This window comes from Oryza sativa, chromosome 2 (genome assembly GCF_034140825.1).
Source record: "Oryza sativa Japonica Group chromosome 2, ASM3414082v1".
In the NCBI taxonomy this organism is placed as follows: domain Eukaryota; kingdom Viridiplantae; phylum Streptophyta; class Magnoliopsida; order Poales; family Poaceae; genus Oryza; species Oryza sativa.
This window is the reverse complement of record NC_089036.1, coordinates 32,397,833-32,419,107: the sequence shown is the minus strand read 5'-3', so window position 1 is coordinate 32,419,107 and position 21,275 is coordinate 32,397,833. Positions and strand designations below refer to the sequence as shown.

At 43.3% G+C, this 21,275-nt stretch overlaps 3 protein-coding genes across 11 annotated transcripts; 1 reads left to right on the top strand and 2 right to left on the bottom strand.

Moving 5' to 3' along the window:
- Positions 1 to 1,370: 1,370 nt before the first annotated feature.
- LOC4330786 (24.1 kDa heat shock protein, mitochondrial-like) lies at positions 1,371 to 2,924 on the bottom strand. Of its 2 annotated transcripts, none has more exons than NM_001401985.1 (2): positions 2,608 to 2,924; positions 1,371 to 2,505 (listed from the first exon to the last, which is right to left on the bottom strand). In NM_001401985.1, the coding sequence occupies exons 1-2, from the start codon at positions 2,855 to 2,857 to the stop codon at positions 2,090 to 2,092; spliced, it is 666 nt and encodes a 221-aa protein (NP_001388914.1). In that variant the 5' UTR covers positions 2,858 to 2,924; the 3' UTR covers positions 1,371 to 2,089. The 2 variants fall into 2 exon arrangements, with proteins under 2 accessions (NP_001388914.1, NP_001388915.1); NM_001401986.1 differs by having other exon boundaries at positions 2,611 to 2,924.
- A 288-nt stretch (positions 2,925 to 3,212) lies between these two features.
- Positions 3,213 to 7,571, top strand: LOC4330785 (polyadenylate-binding protein 2). Of its 3 annotated transcripts, XR_001543589.3 has the most exons (7): positions 3,213 to 3,360; positions 3,452 to 3,551; positions 4,512 to 4,582; positions 5,431 to 5,771; positions 6,752 to 6,943; positions 7,054 to 7,175; positions 7,258 to 7,571. XR_001543589.3 is itself a non-coding variant. In XM_015770771.3 (6 exons), the coding sequence occupies exons 1-6, from the start codon at positions 3,256 to 3,258 to the stop codon at positions 7,304 to 7,306; spliced, it is 639 nt and encodes a 212-aa protein (XP_015626257.1). In that variant the 5' UTR covers positions 3,213 to 3,255; the 3' UTR covers positions 7,307 to 7,571. The 3 variants fall into 3 exon arrangements, 2 of the variants coding, with proteins under 2 accessions (XP_015626257.1, XP_015626256.1); XM_015770771.3 differs by lacking the exon at positions 5,431 to 5,771; XM_015770770.3 differs by lacking the exon at positions 5,431 to 5,771 and having other exon boundaries at positions 3,452 to 3,563.
- A 4,549-nt stretch (positions 7,572 to 12,120) lies between these two features.
- LOC4330783 (F-box protein FBW2) lies at positions 12,121 to 15,078 on the bottom strand. 6 transcript variants are annotated; one of them, XM_015772062.3, is made up of 4 exons: positions 14,615 to 15,078; positions 14,422 to 14,523; positions 13,886 to 14,225; positions 12,121 to 13,051 (listed from the first exon to the last, which is right to left on the bottom strand). In XM_015772062.3, the coding sequence occupies exons 3-4, from the start codon at positions 14,200 to 14,202 to the stop codon at positions 12,394 to 12,396; spliced, it is 975 nt and encodes a 324-aa protein (XP_015627548.1). In that variant the 5' UTR covers positions 14,203 to 14,225; positions 14,422 to 14,523; positions 14,615 to 15,078; the 3' UTR covers positions 12,121 to 12,393. The 6 variants fall into 6 exon arrangements, with proteins under 6 accessions (XP_015627548.1, XP_066163817.1, XP_066163816.1 ...); XM_066307720.1 differs by having other exon boundaries at positions 13,886 to 14,220; XM_066307719.1 differs by having other exon boundaries at positions 14,943 to 15,078.
- Between the last annotated feature and the right edge of the window lie 6,197 nt (positions 15,079 to 21,275).

Here is a 21,275-nt window from a genome sequence, read left to right as displayed (position 1 = left end):
CACGCAAAATCGGATAATAGTATTGTTATTCCTCCTGTGGATGAATATGATCGGTTAATTTTGAACATTTTACCGGAAAAAGTAAGGGAGAGAAGGAACACCGTTACAGAAAGCCATCAAACGTTATTTTAATGAAAAAAAAGTATCTCCGTTAAGTTAGGCCAAGGTGTGGTAGCTGACCTTGGTGTTACGGATGCTTGACCTCGATCTACTAAACGAATCTTGTATTCCTCGCAAAAAAAATGTATTGCTATTGCAAATACAAATACAGTGTATAGGGCAGAAGTGCAGTATATACAATTGTATGCTACTGGTATGCAGAAGCAGAAGTGCATGATGGAATAAAGGGTCACTAATCACTATCCCGCTAAGGATATTCTGTAGGTTGCAAACGGTTATGCTTTTGCTTCTTCAGGCCGGGTGCGCACCGCGTTGGCAACTGCAGTGCTAAAATTTGAGTTGGGTTGGATTGGTAAGATGTGGACAATCCATCACTAGGGCCTGACGAAACTCGATGAAATTAAGTGATATCTATGAATTTATCAAAATTCGAGTTGTTATTGTTGATTTGATGGGGTTTATTTCAACCCGTTCGGGTCTGTAATCACTACACGCAAAAACACATGTTAAGAAAAAGTCGGTGAACCATGCCTTTACTCTACGATGTGTATGTGCAATGATCTATAGTCCAACAATTATATTATCCTAATTACGTCATAAAATATCATATCTGTTTTTTAATATCATAGGCGACGTTGTTCACGTCTAAATTTTGACCACTGTTTCTATTTTTATATTTAAAACATTCAGAAAAAATGATTTCACTAATGAAGTACATTGCACATGAATATAATATCTGTAAGAATACGAAATGTACGTTGTCAGGTAGTAGTAGAGTAAATGGGATTGGAAGGAGTATATCTGATTCCTAAAGGATTATTCTCTCTCCCTGAAATCCACATACATGGCCCAAGCCAGGCATAGGACAACTTAGAAATTAAGGGGTTGTTCAAATCGATGTCATTCTAAATTAACCATATTAATTTTTAAATAAAGTTATCAAATATTTATATACATTTAGTACGTAAGGAATCCTACCAAAATATAGCAATTGTCAACTGGTAAGCTTTAAGCTTCAAGTAAATCCTTTAGGATTATATTTTTTAAACAAATGTATAATGTCTAACTAAACTAAATGAATTCAGCCTTAGAACGCGTTCTAAATAGCTAATCGAGTGGTTTACAAGTGAACAGACACGATTCTACCAATCTTTTTGGTAATTTCTACACACAAAACTTGTACCAATATATGGAAAGTTAATAAACCAAACACCACCTAGCCTCCCCTCATCTTACAAAGATTTGGTAGTGCCGAAAATTAGGTTCATCCAATATTGATAAGGTTTCTGGTAATGTTGTATATAAGTCCTATACACGACAACAATTCACAATTCAATCCTAGAATATGATAACTATTCAAGGATGCAACAAACATATCGCATTGGATTTCGTTCAATGTCAAGTATTCGTAAACAATTTTTCAAGTTAAAATTGTTGACTGAAATGGAGCTATAGCTTCTTGAAGCTTCAGCAATCCAGCTTGAAGCTGCTGTCACCAACTCACCATACATATTACCGAACGGATTCCTCTAGCCAAGTTTTTGATTTTTTTTATGAATTCTGTCACCATTCCAATTACAGAACGGGTTCCTCTAACCAAATTTTGAATTTTATCATGCACAGCAAAATGATTCCTCTCGCCAAGTTTTGATTTTTCATGGATATATGTAGAGCAAAATGAAGGACGCCTTGGCTTTAATTGTCTCGCGCACGGTTCTTCCGCTTCACGTGCGCGCTCGCTCCGTTTTCGCGCGGAGTCCGCCTGAATTTGACCACGACGCGAGAGATCTCGCGATACGAGATCAATCGCATAAGTAAAATTTTTTTATCATAAGTAAACCAAAACTTTTATCTCCATAACTTCGAAAACAAAACAAAGCTACAGCACGCCGCATTTCTTATTGGATAAAAGGAGACGATCCATCCGCATCCTGCAACTTCGCACGCCGAACGCGCGCGGATTGAGCTCCTACTCGACGTTGACCTGGAAGACGTCCCTGCGCTGCTCCTCCTTCACCTTGGGCACGACCACCTTGAGCACGCCGTTCTTCATCTCCGCCTTGATCTGGTCCATCCTGTACACCTCCGGCGCGAGCTCGATGCGGCCGCTGTACCTCGCCGGGGCGGCGCCCTCGTCCTCGCCGGCCTCCTTCTCCCCCTCGCCCTTGATCACGAGGCTGTTCTGCTCCGCCCACACCTTCACGTGCTCCTTCCCCAGGCCCGGCATGTCCACCCTCAGGTGCAGCGCCTCCTCGCTCTCCTTCGCGTTCCACCCGCGCCGCAGCGTCGCGGCGCCGGCGCGCCCGGCCGGCGTCGCCAGGTCGTCCATGAGGCTCAGCAGCCGCCCGAGGCTCTGCGGCGCGCTGAACGGATCACGGAACACATCTGCAAATCGATCGGGAAATCGAGAACATGTTCAGGACAGCGATTTGATGAGATCAATTGGTGCAAACTCCGGATGAGCTTGACACGGCGAGAGATGACGACTACCTGAGAAGAAGGCGGGCATGGTGGCGTCGCGTGTGGGGCGCCTGGTGTCGTACCCACGGCCGCTGTCGTCGTCCGACTCGTCCCTCTCGTGCCGGCGGAGCTGCGCGCCGGTGTTGTATGCACGGGACCCGCCGGCGACGGCCACCGGCCTGAGAGCGGAGGCGGCGCCTTGGGCCGGCGACGCGGCGAGGAGCTGCTCCACGAGGCGGAACAGTGGGATCCTCTTCGATGCCACGATGGAAGCCATGGCTCTCCACTCCTCTCTCGCTCTCGCTGCGTAACTGTGCTTATCTTTTGGATTTTGCGTTGAGAATGAATCAGCGAGCGGAGAAACGAGAGGATTTATCGTCGCGGCAAATCTTGGAGAAGAATTCAGAAGCTTCCGGAAGCTGCCGCTGCAAGGCTGTATGCCCCTTCCACGGGAAGGTTCCAGAAGGCGCGGGACTGAGCGCCGCCTTCAGTTATCCCTTATCCGGCGGAACGCACAATTCAGATGGGCCGATATCTTTAGTCCCAGTAAAATAACCGGCCCGTTTTGGGCCCACCCATTCGCTTCCGATTCGATCCCTTGCCAAAAGTCACGAACACCAAAGGAGAGACCCGAGTCAGATTGGGGATCGACGAAGGTGGGGAGGGGCGAACGCCATGGACGAGGAGGAGCACGAGGTGTACGGGCAAGAGATCCCGGAGGACGGGGACATGGACGGCGCGGACGTCGACATGGCCTCCGGCGGGGACGACGCCGCGAAGGTCTCCCTACCTCCATGATCCGCGCATCTATGGTCTATGAACCTAACCCTACTTCGAGTAGCTGACTACTACCCCATTTGGCTTGTTGCAGCTGCAGGAGCTCGACCAGATGAAGCGAAGGCTGAAGGAGATGGAGGAAGAGGCCGCGGCCCTCCGCGACATGCAGGCCAAGGTCGCCAAGGAGATGCAAGGTGGTCCGCCGGGTGTGCTCACTGCCTGCCTAATTTTTACTGATGCTTTTATGTTTTTCTTGTTGCGATCTGCTATGTTCATATCGGCCTCATTCGATCTGTATTGTGAGGATCTACGTGTACCCTAGGTTAGATGACTATCTGATCAAGTTTAAAACTTATTAAGGTCCCTCAATTTCGACTAGGTTAACTTGGTGAGGTTAGATCGATCGGCCGTTAATTCGTGCCCTACTCTGATAGTCTGATTTAGGAATTGGTACTTCCGAGTTCCAAATATGTATATTTGGGTTAACTTTTGCTACTTAACATTTCAACCACGATCCAATCTGCTTGAATATAAGGTTTCGGATTTCTTCATTTTTGTTGTTGACTGTGCCCTTATATTTTGGGATATACACATATTTTTACTTGTTAGTCCATGTGGCTAGAAATCTCAGTCTACCCCTATATTATCATTTGAGTGTATATATCTGGACAAGTCATGGAGGTTTTGGATTAGGGGCCTGTTCACTTTGATGCCAAAAAAAACCTTACCAAATTTTGGCATTACCAAAATTTTGGCAAACTATGCCAAAATTTTGGTAGGATTTCTTATATAGTTGCCAAATTTTGGCAGCAAACTAAATGTAGCCTTTTTTTTTTTGACAATTTTACCAAAATTTGGTAAGGTTGAAAATGACATCAAAATGAACAGGCCCTAGGATTTACTTTGGTTTTGTCTTCAAATGATTAGTATTATGGGCCTGCTTGCCCCGCTGCCTGCACCAGGTTCGCTGGCTGCAGCAGCTAAGCAGCAGCAAGCTGTGAGGCAGCAATTCACCCATAAAACACTTCAAACATCTATATCTGAATGTGCCTTGACCCGATGTTCTATTTCCCACATTTTCAGTTTTCTGATAGGTACTAGTTGGTAAGTTTCCATTGCAACTTCTCTAATGCTATTACTCTTTTGTTTTGTAGGAGGAGATCCTAGCGCGTCTACAGCTGAGGCAAAGGAGCAGGTGGATGCTCGATCTGTGTATGTTGGAAATGTAAGAATTTATAAAGACCCATACTCTCTCTCACACACACGTTTCATATGATGGAAACTGTAAGCTACTCCCTCGGTCCCAAAAGGAATTTCACTCTAGGATTCAAAATTCGTCGCACAAAGATTGTCACTCTAGGGTACTACTTGTCCCATCAATCACCTCTCATTCAAATTTCTCCCCATACTATCCCCAACCACACATCATTATATAAGGGGTAGTATAGTCTTTTCTCCTCAAACCTTAAGTCTCTGCTAAACACCCTAGAATGTCTTTCTTTTGGGATGGAGGGAGTCCTATTTAGTTGCATTGATAACTACCACATTTTTTAGCACTAAATGTGGAATACATGGATATATGTACAGTGTAACATATCATTAGATATTTTCTGCTGGTTCCTTGCTAGTTGAAAGATACCTTTGGTACATTTCACTTAGATATGACATACTTGTGCCAAATTATATAGCTCTCCTAGCCCCCCCCCTTTCACCCCACCACATACACATCCAAAAACAAATGCTTGTTTTGTTTTCTCGACTTCCCTTAAGCTCACCTAATAGCCTGCCTTATCTCCGAAAATTAGTTTACTTCTGCTTGTCTTAAATGTCAGAAGACATCATTAAAGCTATCAAAAATTGGGTTTCTCTCTTCATTTTAATCCATGCTTAATACTGTTCATTCGAACAACAAAACATAAATTTCCATGCACAGTTTTGTACTGTTGTTGTGATTTTTCCTCTGTGCTTATTGCCGTTCTGTTTCTAATGATAGTAGAAGATAGTATCTTATATGGCTATATGGTGAATATGCCTTGTTTTGGTGCATTGATTGAATAATGGTGATGGCCGCAGGGTAGTGCTGAGATCAAGCCTTTCTCAAATCGAGTAATTGGCATCTGGTTGAACACCTGCCTGCATTTTAGTATTAGCTTAGAATTGAAAAAAAAAAGAGAAATTCCCTGAAAAAAATAAAAAGAGCATGGGCAAAAAGGAAAAAAAAAAGAGCATGGGCAAAAGAAAAAGAAAAAAGGGAAAAAAACAAACATGAATATTCTAGGATAGGTTATCCTTGAAGGAGCAAAGGAAGTCTAGAAAGCAGCTGTACACTCCTTGGTGCTTGAGACTCGAACCTGCATACGATGTGATGTGATTCTTAGCGACTGGTCCAATGAGAATCACCTGAATACACATAGGTATGACATATAAGCCTAATATTAGGGAGCCTTCATATTAACTTTATTCATCTTTGTATCTCCATCTTTCCTTTTTTTTTTACTTCTCTTGTGATGTCAAAGCACATCTTTCTATTTCTTTTGCCCCCTTTTCATTGACCACCTTAATTATTCTTGATGACATTGCTGATGTGTCAGCATAAATGTCAGTATTGTTTTGTGGGGACTACATTGAACTTTTCTTACAAGCAAGTAAAGGCTACCCAGTATTCTAGTAGCCCAAATGGGTGACATCATGAAAATTAACCTTTTGTTCAGTAAATGCTATGGAAGTCAGTAATTTGTATGAAAATTTAACAGCACTTGCATATGTTTAACAAAAATCCTTTTAACTATGACATTTATATTTTCCTGAAAGTCTTGCCGTACAGACTATACTGTACGATAGTCCTAGAAATTGCATCATCTATGCTAGTTTTTGCCTTGTTAGCATGATATTGTGCTTTTCTCTTCGCTTCAGAGTTCAGTATGTCTGGTCTCATACTCCATTTGTCACATCACGGGCACAATTATATTATTTACAATTATGATATTCCTAGATAATCAGTTATATGATGTTCCCCTTATAATGTTTCCAACTTTCGAAGTGGTAGTTACACCCAAAGTGTCATCTTGACTGGGTTTAGCCTGAAACACACTTTAAACATTGATTTTTGTTGACCTGAAATTTCCTCACCTGTGTATCAACCATGTGAAATTTTCAATTAGTATCAGGCATGGCAATTTTGTATTGTACCGAGGTATCTTATGTAGCACACTGAAACCTTTAAAAGGCAGAAATGGTTCTTTTGAGATTAACCGGTTAAAATCAGAATATTATCAAGGTGACTTGATAAGCATTTTTTTAATTCTATTACCAGTCTGCAAGCACATCTGATTATCTAATCTGACATGTACATTTAGTTTTCATTCATCTTAGTGATACAAATCATTTACCGCAGGTTGATTATGCATGTACCCCAGAAGAAGTGCAGCAGCATTTTCAAGCGTGTGGCACAGTCAATAGAGTGACGATCTTAACTGACAAGTTTGGACAGCCAAAAGGTTTTGCTTATGTGGAATTTCTGGAACAAGAAGCAGTTCAGGAGGCTCTGAATTTGAATGAATCTGAACTGCATGGTCGTCAGATAAAGGTGCAGAAATTACCAACAGATCCCTGTTTTGTCACCTGAAGGATTCAAAAACTCCTTTTCACATGTTTTTGTCCTCGCAATTTACTCAATTTCTGTTTTGTGCTCAACAGGTGGCACCAAAGAGGACTAATGTCCCTGGGATGAAGCAGCGTCCACCGCGTGGATACAATCCTTATCATGGTTACCCATATAGATCGTATGGGGCCCCATATTTCCCACCATATGGTTACGGGTAAGTTTAGCTTTTTTGACAACATGGATGTCTAATTCTTTATGTCTGGTGTCTAACATCCATATTGTGTATTCTTGTTCAGGAGAGTCCCCAGATTCCGCCGTCCAATGCGCTACAGGCCATACTTTTGAAGTAAGAGGTTTTCATGACGTGGAACACAACACCAAGCCTAGTCGCTAGTCAGCCAAGTCGGTCCCAGAAATAATTCTACTATCTGGTATTTTAGTTTCCCAGCAGACATGCTGGGTGAATGCTTCCACCCCCACCATATTCCATTTTGGTAACGTCCGCTCACTAGTTATCAGTATCTTGTATCGTTGGTTCTGCAGTACGCAAAACGTAGTGTTATCTTATTATATTATATATACCTGCATCATATGATATTGGTTTGCCATACTTGGTAATATGTCTGGATATAAGCGTGGGATTGTGATGGTTGATTACAGCCCTTATCAGAAGCGATGATGCTTGGGTACAACAAGATTGCTGATCTAAATCTCATCATATTTAACTTTTGGCAGTGGATTCATCTAAAGAAGAATCACCGTTAGATTTTTGAACTATACGGGGTAGGCTCGAAAGCTATTGCACGAGATATCATATATCATGTGTCATACATAAAATTTTCAATCCTTGGTCTGCAAAACTAAAATTATAAAACGGCCCAATGATTCTTTTCACCTTGTGTGAGGGTATCAAAGTATGGATTTATAATGTCAAAAAAAAGTATGGATTCATGTTCACAACTTTGCTAGTGATTTGCCATTGTTGGTAATATAATCTATAAACACTTGCATGTACGTCGACGTCGTAACAGTTTAGGCCCATATAATTAGAGATATAATGGAAGAGTGTTCGAGGATAAAATATTGGATCTGATTGTTAGAGCAAGTTTAATAGTATAGCCAACTACTAGCTTCAATTCATCTATAACCAATATAATAGCTCATTCATACAATAGTTACATACTACACTATTAATACCTGGTTCTACCTGTCATACATACACTGTGTCTTAGAGTCCGTGTCTTGGAGTCCGTGCTACAGCTGCCTACAAATCTGTAGCCCGCTGCCCTTCTCTCCTCATTTATCTTCTTAAAATATGTTTGCAGTTGGCTTATAGCCTTCTATTGTACCTGCTCTTACTCACATAGAGCGTACAACAAGATAATGGGTAGTCGAGCCGAGTTAGCTCTATATACGGCTCTAGTTTGTGATATGTGAGTATAGTGGTGTATGCGCTCATATACGTCTTTCGTAGTTTTGTGTAATCCAAGAAATAATGCTTTACAACTGAAAAGAACAAGGCAAGTTGACGAAACTTACTTTCTTGCTGAAGATTGAAACGATGCAACCTCGCTCGAAACTATGAACTCGGCAAGTTGGCGAAACTTATTTCCTTGCTGAAGATTGAAACGATGCAACCTCGTTTGAAACTATGAACTCATCGGAATAAAAGGTGGTGACTTCCTTGCTGAAGATTGAAACGATGCAACCTCGCTTGAAACTATGAAATCGTCAGAATAAAAGGTGGTGATACGCCGAAAGTAATTATATTGATATGTGGAAATATCTTACAAATATCTTGGGTGTATATATTTATGTCTTCGGGTTGATACATGAGATAATATTTCCTGAGAAGAAAAGAAAAATAACTAATCTGCTTATTTAATAGATATACTTAAAAATATGAACTCTTGCCGTGATCTTCGCGATTCCTCTTTAAATTCAGCTTGATCTTGATAAACTTCCATCTACCTTTTGGGTTTTTCTTAACCGAATCTATTAAATAATCGTACCAAATTTTGGTGTTAACATATGCCCCCTAATTTTGGAGTATAAGAACTTATGCTTCGAATTATCTTCTTCCTAACATTTATGACTCCAAAATTTCTCTCTCCTTTGCCTTTTGCAATCGTCTTTCACGTGTCTTCTTCCTAGCATTTATGAGTCCAAAATTTCTTTCTCCTTTACCTCTTGCAATCGTCTATATCTTATGCATTAAATAAGCTAAATTTTCAAACTCTTGGAAGATACAACTCTAGACAATGAAGTAACTAAAAATATATCTGATAAAAAAACGCTTGCATCAACTTAAATAGAATATCGGGTCTAACCGACAAAGTTCTACCCACGCCAATACGAGCAAAGTTGATGGAAATTACTTTCTTGCCGGCGATCAAAATGATGCAGCCCAACTCGAAAGCAAGATCCCGAACTTGATGTCTTACCGAAGATCGAACTTTACCATCGCAACCCTGCTCGAAAACAAAAACCTGGCAAAAGGTTGGCGATGCACCAAAATTTTATTTTATTAATATGTGGAAATATCTTACAAAATCTAGTAGGATATGAGATAAGACTCCTAACTAGAAAATAAAATAATAATAACTAATTTTGATGAGGACATCCTCCACTATTACCCGCTGGCAAAGACGCAAGTCGGGCGGCGACCGTGTGAGCCCCTGAATAATCCCACCTTGCTTAGCTTGGGAGGAGAAAGCCACCCTTCCTCTATTGGACTAATCTTTTAGGGAGATTGGGCCTTTCCCCGAGTGGGTGTGCCTATGAACTGTCGGGGTCCGGGCAATCTTAAGTTATTGGGCCTCGGCCAACCCCACCTAGGTCGGATTGTAATCATTTGGTATCAGAGCTAGGCCCTTCTTAAGGGGGTGGGAATGATGAGGACATCCTCCACTATTACCCGCTGGCAAAGACGCAAAAGTCTAGCGGCGACCGTGTGAGCCTCCGAATAATCCCACCTTGCTTAGCTTGGGAGGAGGAAGCCACCTTAAAAGGGAGAGCCACCCTTCCCCTATTGCACTAGTCTTTTAGTGAGATTGGGCCTTTCCCAGAGTGGGTGTGTCTATGAACTGTTGGGGTCCGGGCAACCTTAAGTTATTGGGTCTCGGCCAATCCCACCTGGGTCGGATTGTTATTATTTGGTATCAGAGCTAGGCCCTTGTCACCTAGGTAGATTGGGCTTTTCACCGAGTGGGTGTGGCTATGAACTACTGGACCGGATTGTTATCAAATTTAGTCTATCAAGATATATATATATTACAAATATGAAAGTATCTTGCCGTGCTATTCACGATCCCTCTTTAAATTCGTTTTTTTTCTTTACCGAATCCGGTGGAAACCGTATCAAATTGTGGTGTTAACACTTACGCGTCTGAACCCTGATACTAGTATATCCTGTAAGTTTGGATCCGATCTTGAATGCAGGCTGCTTGCTACAGTATGCTTCCGATTTAGCAACTGCTGTAGCTCGCATCACCGGCCACGGCCAGACGGCCAGTACCAGCCCGTAAAGCACGACGCTGTCTCGTCGCCGTCCGATCCGGGCTCCCACCATTTCCTGTAGCCCTGCATCGTCCAATGGTGAGGGCCTTGGATCTCATCAGGGCTGTGTTTAGATTCAAAGTTTGGATCCAAATTTCAGTCCTTTTTCATCACATCAACATATCATACACACACAACTTTTCAGTCACATCATCTCCAATTTTAACCAAAATCTAAACTTTACGCTGAACTAAACACAGCCCAGGTCTCAGCCAGCCAGCTCGTGTTTACTCCGGAGAAAAGCTGTTTCACTGTCAGCGTTCGTAGGCCCGAGATGAAGGGCTAATCTTCTTCTGTCGCATGGCCCAAACAAGGATAATCTTCTTCTCTCCCATGAGACAGAGCCAGAGGAGCTGAATTTTACTGTGTGTTACAGAGGCAGAGGCCGTCTCAGCGAGACGATAAGCTTTAGCAATCCTAGACACTCACTATTGTCAACCGCGAGTTCCAACAAAAGAATCTTGGAAAGCTAGCAAAGCAAGGGGACAAGAGAATGGCAGGTGAGGGTGGTGAGGACACATGGATAACACAAAACCGAAAGCGAAAAGAACATGGGATTAGGTTGAAAGAGGACAGGCATCCCATTCTGAAGCCGCGTTTAAACAATCCTAACGCCGGTGTTCATTGTGTGGATTTCCAGAAAGCTCACAGCCCTTTTCCATCCTTTTCAGAGTTCAGACCAGCCTAATCAAGAATGATTCCTATTGCCACTGCAAACGGCAACAATATTTGCCAGGGATGTCCCTGTAGTGTAGTGCCAGCTTGGTATCTCTCTTCTAATCTCCTTTTGTCTTAACTGTTGAGTTCAGTGCAAGGATGCTTAACAAAATTACACTGCATTACAGCCAAGCTGCAGAAGAGGTATCCCTGATCAGTGTGATTCCTGGATCAGTACAGGATCATACTACTGTACTTGATATAGTAACACATAATGTTAAGAGACAATCCTGACTCAATGATCTCAATGTTTGTACAAAACAAGAGCATCAAATATTTAGCCAGAGGCATCCAATCAGACCTGACCATACCTCAAGATGGATAACCAGTATACTGTACTCCATATAATAATCTGCTGGTATATATGGGAATTGGGAATACACTGCAGAATCCTACACTAGTGTTGCAGCGGCAAAAGTTGCAGAGAGGCCCATAGGCGCATGGGAATGCCAGGGCTTGTAGTAACCTGCCTCGCAAGAGACAATCCATCTGCCGGTGAAAAAAAGATCCTGCTTTACCAGCTACACTACCACATTGTTTTCAACTGTGAAATCAGTGGTCACCGTGGTCCGACCGGCCTAAAAGTGGATCACTAGTAAGCTTTTTAACTGTTGGTTTTGCTTGTCCTGGGAGCAGCATTGACATGTAACGTAAATCAAGGGCATGCAGATGCAGTACTCTACTCTCTCTTCTCCACTGCTCTCCCTGGCATAGCAAGGCAGGCCACACCACACCTGCTGCTGCACATCTTGTCCAATAGATGAGGCAGCAGATTGCCCATCTCTCGTTGTACTGCCAATCTCTCCATAAAACACTCCCAACCAACAGATCACACAAGCTACAGTTTTTGTAGATTCGTTGTAGGACATGAGCAGGGCAGGTGATTTTTCACCACATATTGCATTTGCATTGCTTCTTCATGTAAACACCAAAGTTTACATCTGGATGTAGTAGTAGTAACAACTAGCCGTAGAAGTTCACTCACACATATCTGCACTGCAAGCTAGTGATGCTGATGACACACTGGCACACGCGCACACACACAGAGTACAACAACACATCTGCGAGACTGCAACTGCAAGCTTAGGTACACGGCTCGAGAGGAAGAGCAAGGACAGTGAGGTCAGGGACTGAGCTGAGCTGAGCTGCTCTCATGGTCATGGTGATGGTGGCCAATCGAAGCCAGCATAGCTCTCGCTGAAGCCGCCGCCGTAGAACCTGACCTCCAGGTTCTCGAGGCCCTGGCCGTCGTCCCAAATGGCCTCGTCGTCGCTCCCGACGGCGTAGTAGTCGTCGTCGTCGTCCTCCATGAGCTCCCACGAGTAGATGGAGGAGTCGTCGGAGTAGTCGGAGCACTCCTCCAGGTAGCTGTTCTCGAAGCAGTCGTCGACGCCGGGGCCGAGCACCCTCAGCCCCGGGTGCCTCTCCTGCAGGAACTTGTCGTCGACGGCCCAGCAGCCGCGGAGGTCGAGGAACCGGAGGTCGCGGCACCGCGCGAGGATGTCGAGCACCGCATCCGTCGCGATCACCATGTAGCCCATCTCCAGGTGCCGGAGCCTCGGCATGGTGCAGGCGATGGCGCGCGCCTCGTCGCGCTGGCACGCCTTGCCGGCGACGTCCGTCGGGTGCATCACCCGCCGGAGCCCCACCAGCGACTTGCAGTTCTTGCCGAACGCCTCCAGCGCGCGCGCCCCGATCTTGGTGCAGCTGCTGATGTCCAGGAACGTCACGTTGGGCAGCCTCGGCGCCACGCTCTCCACCGCCGCGTCGCTGATCTCGCTCCGTGGAATCTCCAGCGTCCTCAGTGCCCGTGCACTTGCAAAACCACCACCAAAATTCAGCACCAAGAATTACTGCTAGTAATAAACCAGATAATTAACCATTGAGTTACAGTTAATTGCTGGAAATGGATTAGAGCACGCGCGGTAATGAAATTCTGCGTGCAGAACATACTGAATCTGGGATTGGCAGCAAGCAAGACGTGCAATGGCAGCAGGAGAGAACGGTGAATAATCCACTGGAGAGAATGGGTGTATGCATGTGCGAGCCGTGCAGGGCGCAGTACTTGAGTTTGTACTTGTGGCTCCAACGTTTAGCGAAACGGTGATAAGCCGGAATCAACAAGGGTTAAAGTTTTGGGAGGGGAATATGAATTGGTCGTGTCATGGTGGCAATTCGACATGTTCCCATCCACAAAACACATCCATGTCAAAAAAAAAAAAATTCAAAGAATCAATACTACGACTAGTAGGAAACGGATGCTGAACTGAAGCCACTAGTTCACTAGTTCAGAATCAGAGGCCAGTGAGCTGGTCTGTAAAATTTTGCCTGAACTCCAAAGCTGAAAATTTGGTAAAAATGTTGAATTTAACCATGGGGAAATGGTGGAAACACAAACTTTTTACGGTCTGCAATTTTCTGAAACCAAATTTACTGCCTGCACTAGATTGATCCATGACCATGTCAGCTACTGACAGAAAAATAACAATCGCTGATCATTTATAACCTCAGGATTTTACTACATCAGAGAGCGCTATCAAAATGCTGGAATTCAACCATCCCGGTAAAAGAATCATTCAGAAACGGACAGAACGCTGAACCAAAAAGAATAATAAAAAAAAACAGAGAGAGAGAGAGAACAAAACTTACTGGTCTCCGATGAAGGAGAAGAGCGGGTCGCCGGGGAGGCCGGAGACGCTGATGCGGCGGCAGGAGCCGCAGCTGCGTGCGACGAGCATCTCCACCATGCGGACGAGCTGCTCGGGCTTGCCCTGCTGCTGCCGCCACTCCTCGATGTCGATCTCCTGCCAGCAGTACGGCCCGGCCACCACCCGGCTCCACGACTTGCACACCCGTGGCACCACCGTCAGCACCTCCCGGAGCGGCAGGTTCCGGAAGACGAGCCCCAGCGCGTCCGGCAGAAGCTCCTCCCAGCACCTGTACTCGCCGCCGCCGCACTCCCCCATCTCCTCCTCCCTCTCCTTCTGCACTGCAAAATGGACCGTCCTTTTACAAGCTACTACTACCACTACTTACTACACAGAGCAGCATGGTTGGTGTTCTTCCAACCACCAGCATCAATTGCAGCAGAGAATGCTGCTACAATCCATTTCTGCTCCAAAAACAGCCTGAATTTCTTGCTCAAACCAAGAACAGCAACTAGAAGCAAGTGAGGGGAGCTTTACCTTGGAGATCACTCAAGAATCAGAGAAGCAGCTAAAAGTAGCAGCTTACTTGGAGCATATACTTTGTTTACACCGCGAGTGAGAGACCAAATGAGGAAACCCCTATCCAAGAACCAATAGAGGAGTAAGATGTAAGCATCATCCAAAAGCTGGCAAGGCAAGGAGAGCTTAATTAAACACTAAAACTAGAGACCTCAATCACAGGGTTCCATGAACAGCAAGGGCACAGATCTATAAAGAAGGGTTCTTGCAGGGATGGAAAGGGATAGCTAAGCTGGGGGGCAACAGCAGTATGCCAATTGAGATGCTCCCCCATTCATATGCTTTTCCACACCACGGCCAAACAAAAGGCACTAGGGGATATTTGTGGGGGAAGAACACAAAAGCTCTAACCTTTTTGGCTCAAAGCAAAAGATAAGAACAGAACAGAGCAGGAATATATATATTTCTTTCCTACTATACATGAATTAGAAATGCAACTGTTCTAGGATTGCGAGGGCTTTATGGCCTGCACATTTTACCAGACTGGGAAGGAGGAGGTGGTGGAGGAGGAGGAGGAGAAGGTCCAAATTCCAATCAGGATCTGCAGGAGGTAACACCTGATGGAGGAGAGGAGACTTTGAGAGTGTGACACTGGGAGGGAGAATGGCCAGCAGCAGTAGAAGACTGAACAAAGCTACGGTTAAAGCTTTTTGTGTTTGCATGTGTTCGCAAGAGAGAAAAATGTATAGAGAGTACTCCAGTGTATATGCAAGAATCTCGTTGAGCAAGAGGAAGGATCTTCCCCTTGTCTTTTTTTTAAATATAATTCTGCCAGGCACTCACATGTTGATAAGACAGCAACATGCAGGTATTTACGAGTAGTTTGTTTCTTTACTTCCTACCCACTCCCAAATACTCCAAGTTCAGTTTGAATTTCGGAAAAGAATTTGACACGCTAGTAAAAGTTGGTAAGATTTGCCCCTTAAAATACTTTCATGCCATGTTATTTGTAATAGTTTTCCAAATGTAGGTTTAGAAAATGTAAAATTAAAGTTTTCTTTTGATTACACAAAAGACACAAATATCCCTCAACACATGCTCAAAGCAATAGGGGCAAATGGTAGGGGTGAAAATGATATGGGAATTTTCCGACCGTATCGATACCGTTTTCGGAAAACTAATATGATAATAATATTTTTACCGATGGTTACTATTTTCAAATTTTAGTTTTTTAAATTTATGTTAGTGTGGCATTGAAGTTGACACTAAATAGATGAATTCATAAATATGGAAATTTCCTGACCATTTCCGTTCATTTTCGAAAAAATAATAAAATAATGTATTGTTTCCAACTATTTTCGACCGTTTTCATCCCTGGCGAATGGCATCCCCCTTGTCGAAACCACTCGAGCAATTGGTGCAAGCACGCTCTAGATTCTCATCCTCTTGTAGCGGTGTCCTAGTTTCTACAAGTTGGTCACGTCGGAGGGCCTAGAGAGGAGAGATGTTCCATCTTCTCTCTCACCCTCTCTCCCTAAATCCGGAAGACGTGGATAGAGTTGGGCTTTGTGGTGGTTGTAAGGGTGTTTTTTTGGGCGATCTCGTCTGTGTTCCGTTGTTGGACTAGTGGTGGCCGGTCACGCTTAGTGGCGGTCGGTTTGGTGCTAGCATTCTCCCGGACCTGTGTGTGGGCGCTGCCGGTGTGTGGGTGGTGGTATATTTTTTTTCTTTTTCCTAGTTACGGCCTTTCAGGATTATAATATTGTAAAATTTTTCTGCTCTATCAATAAAACTTTGTTAGGGGGGGGGGGGGGGTTGAACGGCAGATCTCTTCTCACACTGAATTTCTATTGAAATACTACTGTATATGCATAATATTTACAGGTAACATGATTTAAAACCAAGTAAACAAATGATGCATGACTTGTGAACGATTTTATTGTGCATGATTCGAGAGGATTTGGGTGGGGAATAGATACAAGCAAAAAAAAAACAATTATGCCCAGTCTATTCGTTGGTTTCATTCAATTCGATTAGCAACAAAACATGGCTCCAGAAGATGATTATATCGTGACGTTCGTGCCGTTCCCTGTCTATTCGTTGGTTTCATTCAATTTGATTAGCATTGAGCATAGTGAAGTTGGTCATCAATAGGTAGATCATTCACGGCCACATCAATCTGATTACGATTTAGCCATAACTGATAACATTATGTCTGGGCCCAGCGTTGATGATCCCTTTTTAAGCAACAGTAAACTTTGGTGAGCATTTAGCTGTTGTAGCTGAAGCCGTTGATTGTGTGATCAACCGCTATTTTGCAACTGTTCGGTACTGCTCTAGCACCTTTTATTAGTTGGCATTTTCACCATAATTATGACACCAACCTGCAACTAAGACTCGCAATATGAATCTTGTACTGTACTGTACTAATATCTCGTGTGTGGCTCCTCGAAGGCCCGGTTTAGTTTCAAAATTTTTTTTCTCAAGAATATCACATCAAATCTTTGGACACATACATAGAACATTAAATATAGATAAAAATAAAAACTAATTATACAGTTTGCATTAAAATCGCGAGACGAATCTTTCGAGTCTAATGAGTCCATGATTAGCCATAAGTGCTAGTAACCCACACGTGCTAATGATGGATTAATTAGGCTTAAAAGATTCGTCTCCCGGTTTTCAGGCAAGTTATGAAATTAGTTTTTTCATTCGTGTCCGAAAACCCATTCTGACATCCGGTCAAACGTCCGATGTGATATCTAAAAAAAAAAATTTTAGCCAACTAAACATGGCCTTTAGTTTCTTCAATACCAATACTGAAAATCTCATTATCAACTGGCATGAAGCCATGAACTCCTTATATCTGAAGCTTCTGAAGTTAATTATGCACAGCAGAATGGCACTATACATGTGGGACGGGAAGCGATTGTTCCACGTTGTGGAGCAGTGAGTAATTAACTGCAGATCAAGCGGAGAAAATGGTGTACTTTATATACGGAAACTGGGATATTCTTCCTTCAAACATCGTCGACCTAGTCACTAGCGATGCATCGCTGCATGTGACTGTGTGTCTGCATGCAACATGAGCTTGAGTATGTTGTTGATCTCAGCACGGTGAGACGCGATTGCGAGGGACAAACACGGAGTCCTTTCCTGTCGGAGTTGAATTGATGCCCGTGGCGCCGTGCCCATGTCGGCTTCACATCCGTCAGTGCACTGCCTAGCTTCGTGTGTACGTACGACCTTGCAGGCAACTAGCTAGGGTGCATTCACGTTAAAATTTAAAGTTTAGTTAAAATTAAAATGATGTGATGGAAAAATTAAAAATTTATATGTGTAAAAAAGTTTTGATGTGATGGAAAAATTAAAAGTTTGAAGAAAAAGTTTGGAACTAAACTCGGCCTTAGTGCTCATGCAAAATTGTTTAAACTCGATCCGGTTTAAACTTGCCTTTTTTTTTCTTAAAAACTGAAGCCAGCAAAGCTAGTGTTATATTAAGTATGGGAGAAAAAAGTATTTACAAGATCACCAGAACGGTGAAAGAGAGAAAGGGAGAGGAAAGAAGAAGCTACTAAACAATAAAATAAACATCCTAGGCGAATAATCTCGCAATATTTGTTGCTCCACATATCTTCCATAGCTTGATTGCGTCATGTATCTTGTCTAGTAGCTGTGGTAGGGGTTTTTGCTGATTTCGAAATACTTGTCTGTTCCGCTCACACCATATTTCCCATGCTACCAGAAGCATGGGTTTAAACTTGGCATCGCGAATTCAGAAGCAAATACTCCTGTATGCGAGAATACAGTAACACCTCACAGAAAGTAACATGATTCAGAATTTCAGATTCTTTTTTTTTCATTTCCCCAAGGAAAAGGAAACGTCGTCGTCAACTCATGCTAACTTGGATGGTGGTCGCTGGCAGGGTATATAGCTGCCGCTAATCATTGTCCTTCCTAGTGAAAACAAGTACTGTTGTAATATGCTCACTAAGCCCACCGTAGGATGGCGACACTTCGAGACTCTCTCTCTCTCTCTCTCTCTCATCAGCTTGCTCCGAATTGACTGCAACGAAAAGGAATTGCAAGTTTGGAGCCATCGAATGCATGGGGGTCCTCAAGGAAGACGAAATAGCTCACACTACCTGCTCTCTCTATCAGCTCTACGCCCTCTAGTTCCACATGGAAGTGCAGCTTTTGCCATGCTTGATGCATCCATCTGCCCCTTACGAGTACTGGTCAATTTTTTTTTGACAATAATTGGATCGGTTTAGCGTGCACGCACAAGCATGCTACGTACTTGTGCGAGCAGATCACCAGTGTGATCTGGGATCTGTGTTATTATTGTCCTCTCAATCGTCGCAAAGCTGCAACTTTCCAGGCATGACACATTGCATGCATGGTACTATCAGCCATATTCGGCTACTGCTTTGATTTTCCTTATCACACACCGATTAGACGATTACTAATTTACGCTGTGTTCGCAGCATCAGGGAAGTGTAAATATCGGCGATAATCTCATCAGCAAATGCTTTGCAGTACTCACCTTAAGAGAAAAGGAAAGCTGCGTGTGCATGATTGCATAGTCGCCTGGGAACAACTGAAAGTCTGGAGGTGGTCCTGTTTAGATCCCGGGACTAAATTTCTAGTCCCTATTATATCGGATGTTGAGACACTAATTAGAAATATTAAACTTAGATTAATGAAAAAACCCATTTCATAACCCTGGACTAATTCGCGAGACGAATCTATTGAACATAATTAATCTATAATTAGCCTATGTGATGCTACAGTAAACATATGCTAATTATGGATAAATTAGATTTAAAAAATTTGTCTCGCGAATTAGCTTTCATTTATGCAATTAGTTTTGTAAGTAGTTTATGTTCAATACTCCAAATTAGTATCTAAAATCCGATGTGACATGGACTAAAGTTTAGTTTTTGGATCCAAACACCACCAAAACACAGAAACACCTTGGTACGTAGGAGTACAGAGATACGCCGTCCTGCGTATTCTCGAAAATGAAACAGGAACAGCTGAAAGCCTGAAACTGTACGTGCAGCAACCTGTTTACCTTACCTGTGTCCTCCTGGCCACGGCCGGACGAAACGAGAGAAGGATCTGGGGCGATTTTTGTTACTACTGTATTGCCTTCGCTGCAAGCTTGTAGCTCTCTGAAACCTGCGAGAGGATAACACACAGGCGAGCTACTACTAGCTATCTATAGGCGTGTGAGTAACCGCGTATGCACGTACTCCGCGTCAGTGGCGAGACGCTGCTGCCTTTAACCATTTCCAATTTATGGTTAGCTTCCGCAACAGTGGCGTGTCGCTGGTGCAGGCCCCTCCATCCCCTCTCCTCTCCTCTCTCGATCCCACTCGCTGCAGCTTGAATCCAGGATTGGGACACTTGCTAAATGCTTCTGCAGTGGCGAGGAGAATAAATGTGCATTCAACTACTGGCCAACCGAGCTGGGCCACACCCCCTCACCTCATGGACATCTCTGGTTGTGTTCAGTTCCTTACCAATTTTTTTTAAAATTACACGAACACACATTTAAAGTATTAAATATTAACTAATAATAAAATAAATTACAGAATCTGCATGTAAATTGCAAGATGAATTTATTAAGCCTAATTAATCTATCATTAGTAAATGTTTACTGTAGCATTATATTGTCAAATCATGACGTAATTAGGCTCAAAAGATTCGTCTCATAATTTACATGCGAACTATGCAATTGATTTTTTCATCCACATTTAATGCTCCATATATGTGTCAAACATTCGATGTGATGTTTTTGGCAGAAAAAAAAATTGAATCCAAACATTCTGTGTCTCAGGCTGCTTCAACTCCTCCTCACACCCAGCCCTTCTCAGTTTCTTGTGCTTTCCACAATCTCAAAACTCTCTGATCATCTCCTGGCTTTCAAAAGCTCAAATTTTTGCAGCAACTACTAAGTTCAGTTTACTTTTGTTTTCTGAAACTGTCATGGTGCCATTGCAGGATTGGATTTCTCAGCTTCTAGTTAACCAAAGCAAACAACAAAAAGAAGCAACGAAAACAGAAGACTGAAGCCTAAAAGCTTCTAGCAGCTACCGAACCACCTTTACTTTTGCTTTGCAAGCCTGTGTGTAACTCTGGCCGTCTGAAGACTGAAGCCACTGCGCTGTTGCTTTGACAGTTTCACCTACCGCAGGAGACGCTGCAGAGGAAAGGGTAAGAACAGGAGGAACAGAACAGGGAGATGTGAACACTGTAGGGCAATGGCATTTTTAATATAGCTAGCATTCGAGCCGTGGGGGTCCATACAGTGACCAAATCCCCCAAGCGATCGCATTGTTAGCTCACATGCAAAAAGGAATCCGGTTGTGGCTGCCATCTTGTTTCCAAATGAGACAACTAGGTGTTCTATTAAGCAAGCTCTAACACTGTGCTATCACACATTCACACTGCAACCGTGAGGTATGGCAGTACTGCAGGTAGAGCTAGGCATGCAGATTGGTTCATGGAGTCACCAACCAGATGAATAAACAAAGCTTCGAGTACCCGATGACTGCCATATGAGGAGTGTTTGAGTGAGTGAGTGATCATCACATTCAGGGGCAGCATTGCAAAGACTTTTTCAGTAGACAAAGCTGTGCTGTTATGCAGAGTAACAGGCCTGTTACTGTAAAATATTCAGAAAAGACGAGCACAGGCAGCTACTAGGGTCTACAAGGGCCATGACATAGCAAAAGCTTGTGATTAAAATCTGGGCGCCTTTGGCTATTTTGTCCTTATTAGTTTACTTTTTGCTGTATCTCTCGCACCCCTGTAAAGTTGATTCTGAACTCTGAAGTGATTCCCTGGTAATCCTACATGGTAAC

What these genes read in the sequence shown, in the direction of transcription:
- LOC4330786 (NM_001401985.1), bottom strand. Translation starts at nt 2,857, where the DNA reads ATGGCTTCCATCGTGGCATCGAAGAGGATCCCACTGTTCCGCCTCGTG. An exon ending in GCCCGCCTTCTTCTCAGGTA is followed by an intron (nt 2,506 to 2,607) that starts GTCGTCATCTCT and finishes ATCGATTTGCAG; the next exon opens with ATGTGTTCCGTGATCCGTTC.
- LOC4330785 (XM_015770770.3), top strand. Translation starts at nt 3,256, where the DNA reads ATGGACGAGGAGGAGCACGAGGTGTACGGGCAAGAGATCCCGGAGGAC. An exon ending in GATGCAAGGTGGTCCGCCGG is followed by an intron (nt 3,564 to 4,511) that starts GTGTGCTCACTG and finishes TTTGTTTTGTAG; the next exon opens with GAGGAGATCCTAGCGCGTCT. An exon ending in TGCATGGTCGTCAGATAAAG is followed by an intron (nt 6,944 to 7,053) that starts GTGCAGAAATTA and finishes TGTGCTCAACAG; the next exon opens with GTGGCACCAAAGAGGACTAA.
- LOC4330783 (XM_015772062.3), bottom strand. Translation starts at nt 14,202, where the DNA reads ATGGGGGAGTGCGGCGGCGGCGAGTACAGGTGCTGGGAGGAGCTTCTG. An exon ending in TTCTCCTTCATCGGAGACCA is followed by an intron (nt 13,052 to 13,885) that starts GTAAGTTTTGTT and finishes TGGTTTTGCAAG; the next exon opens with TGCACGGGCACTGAGGACGC.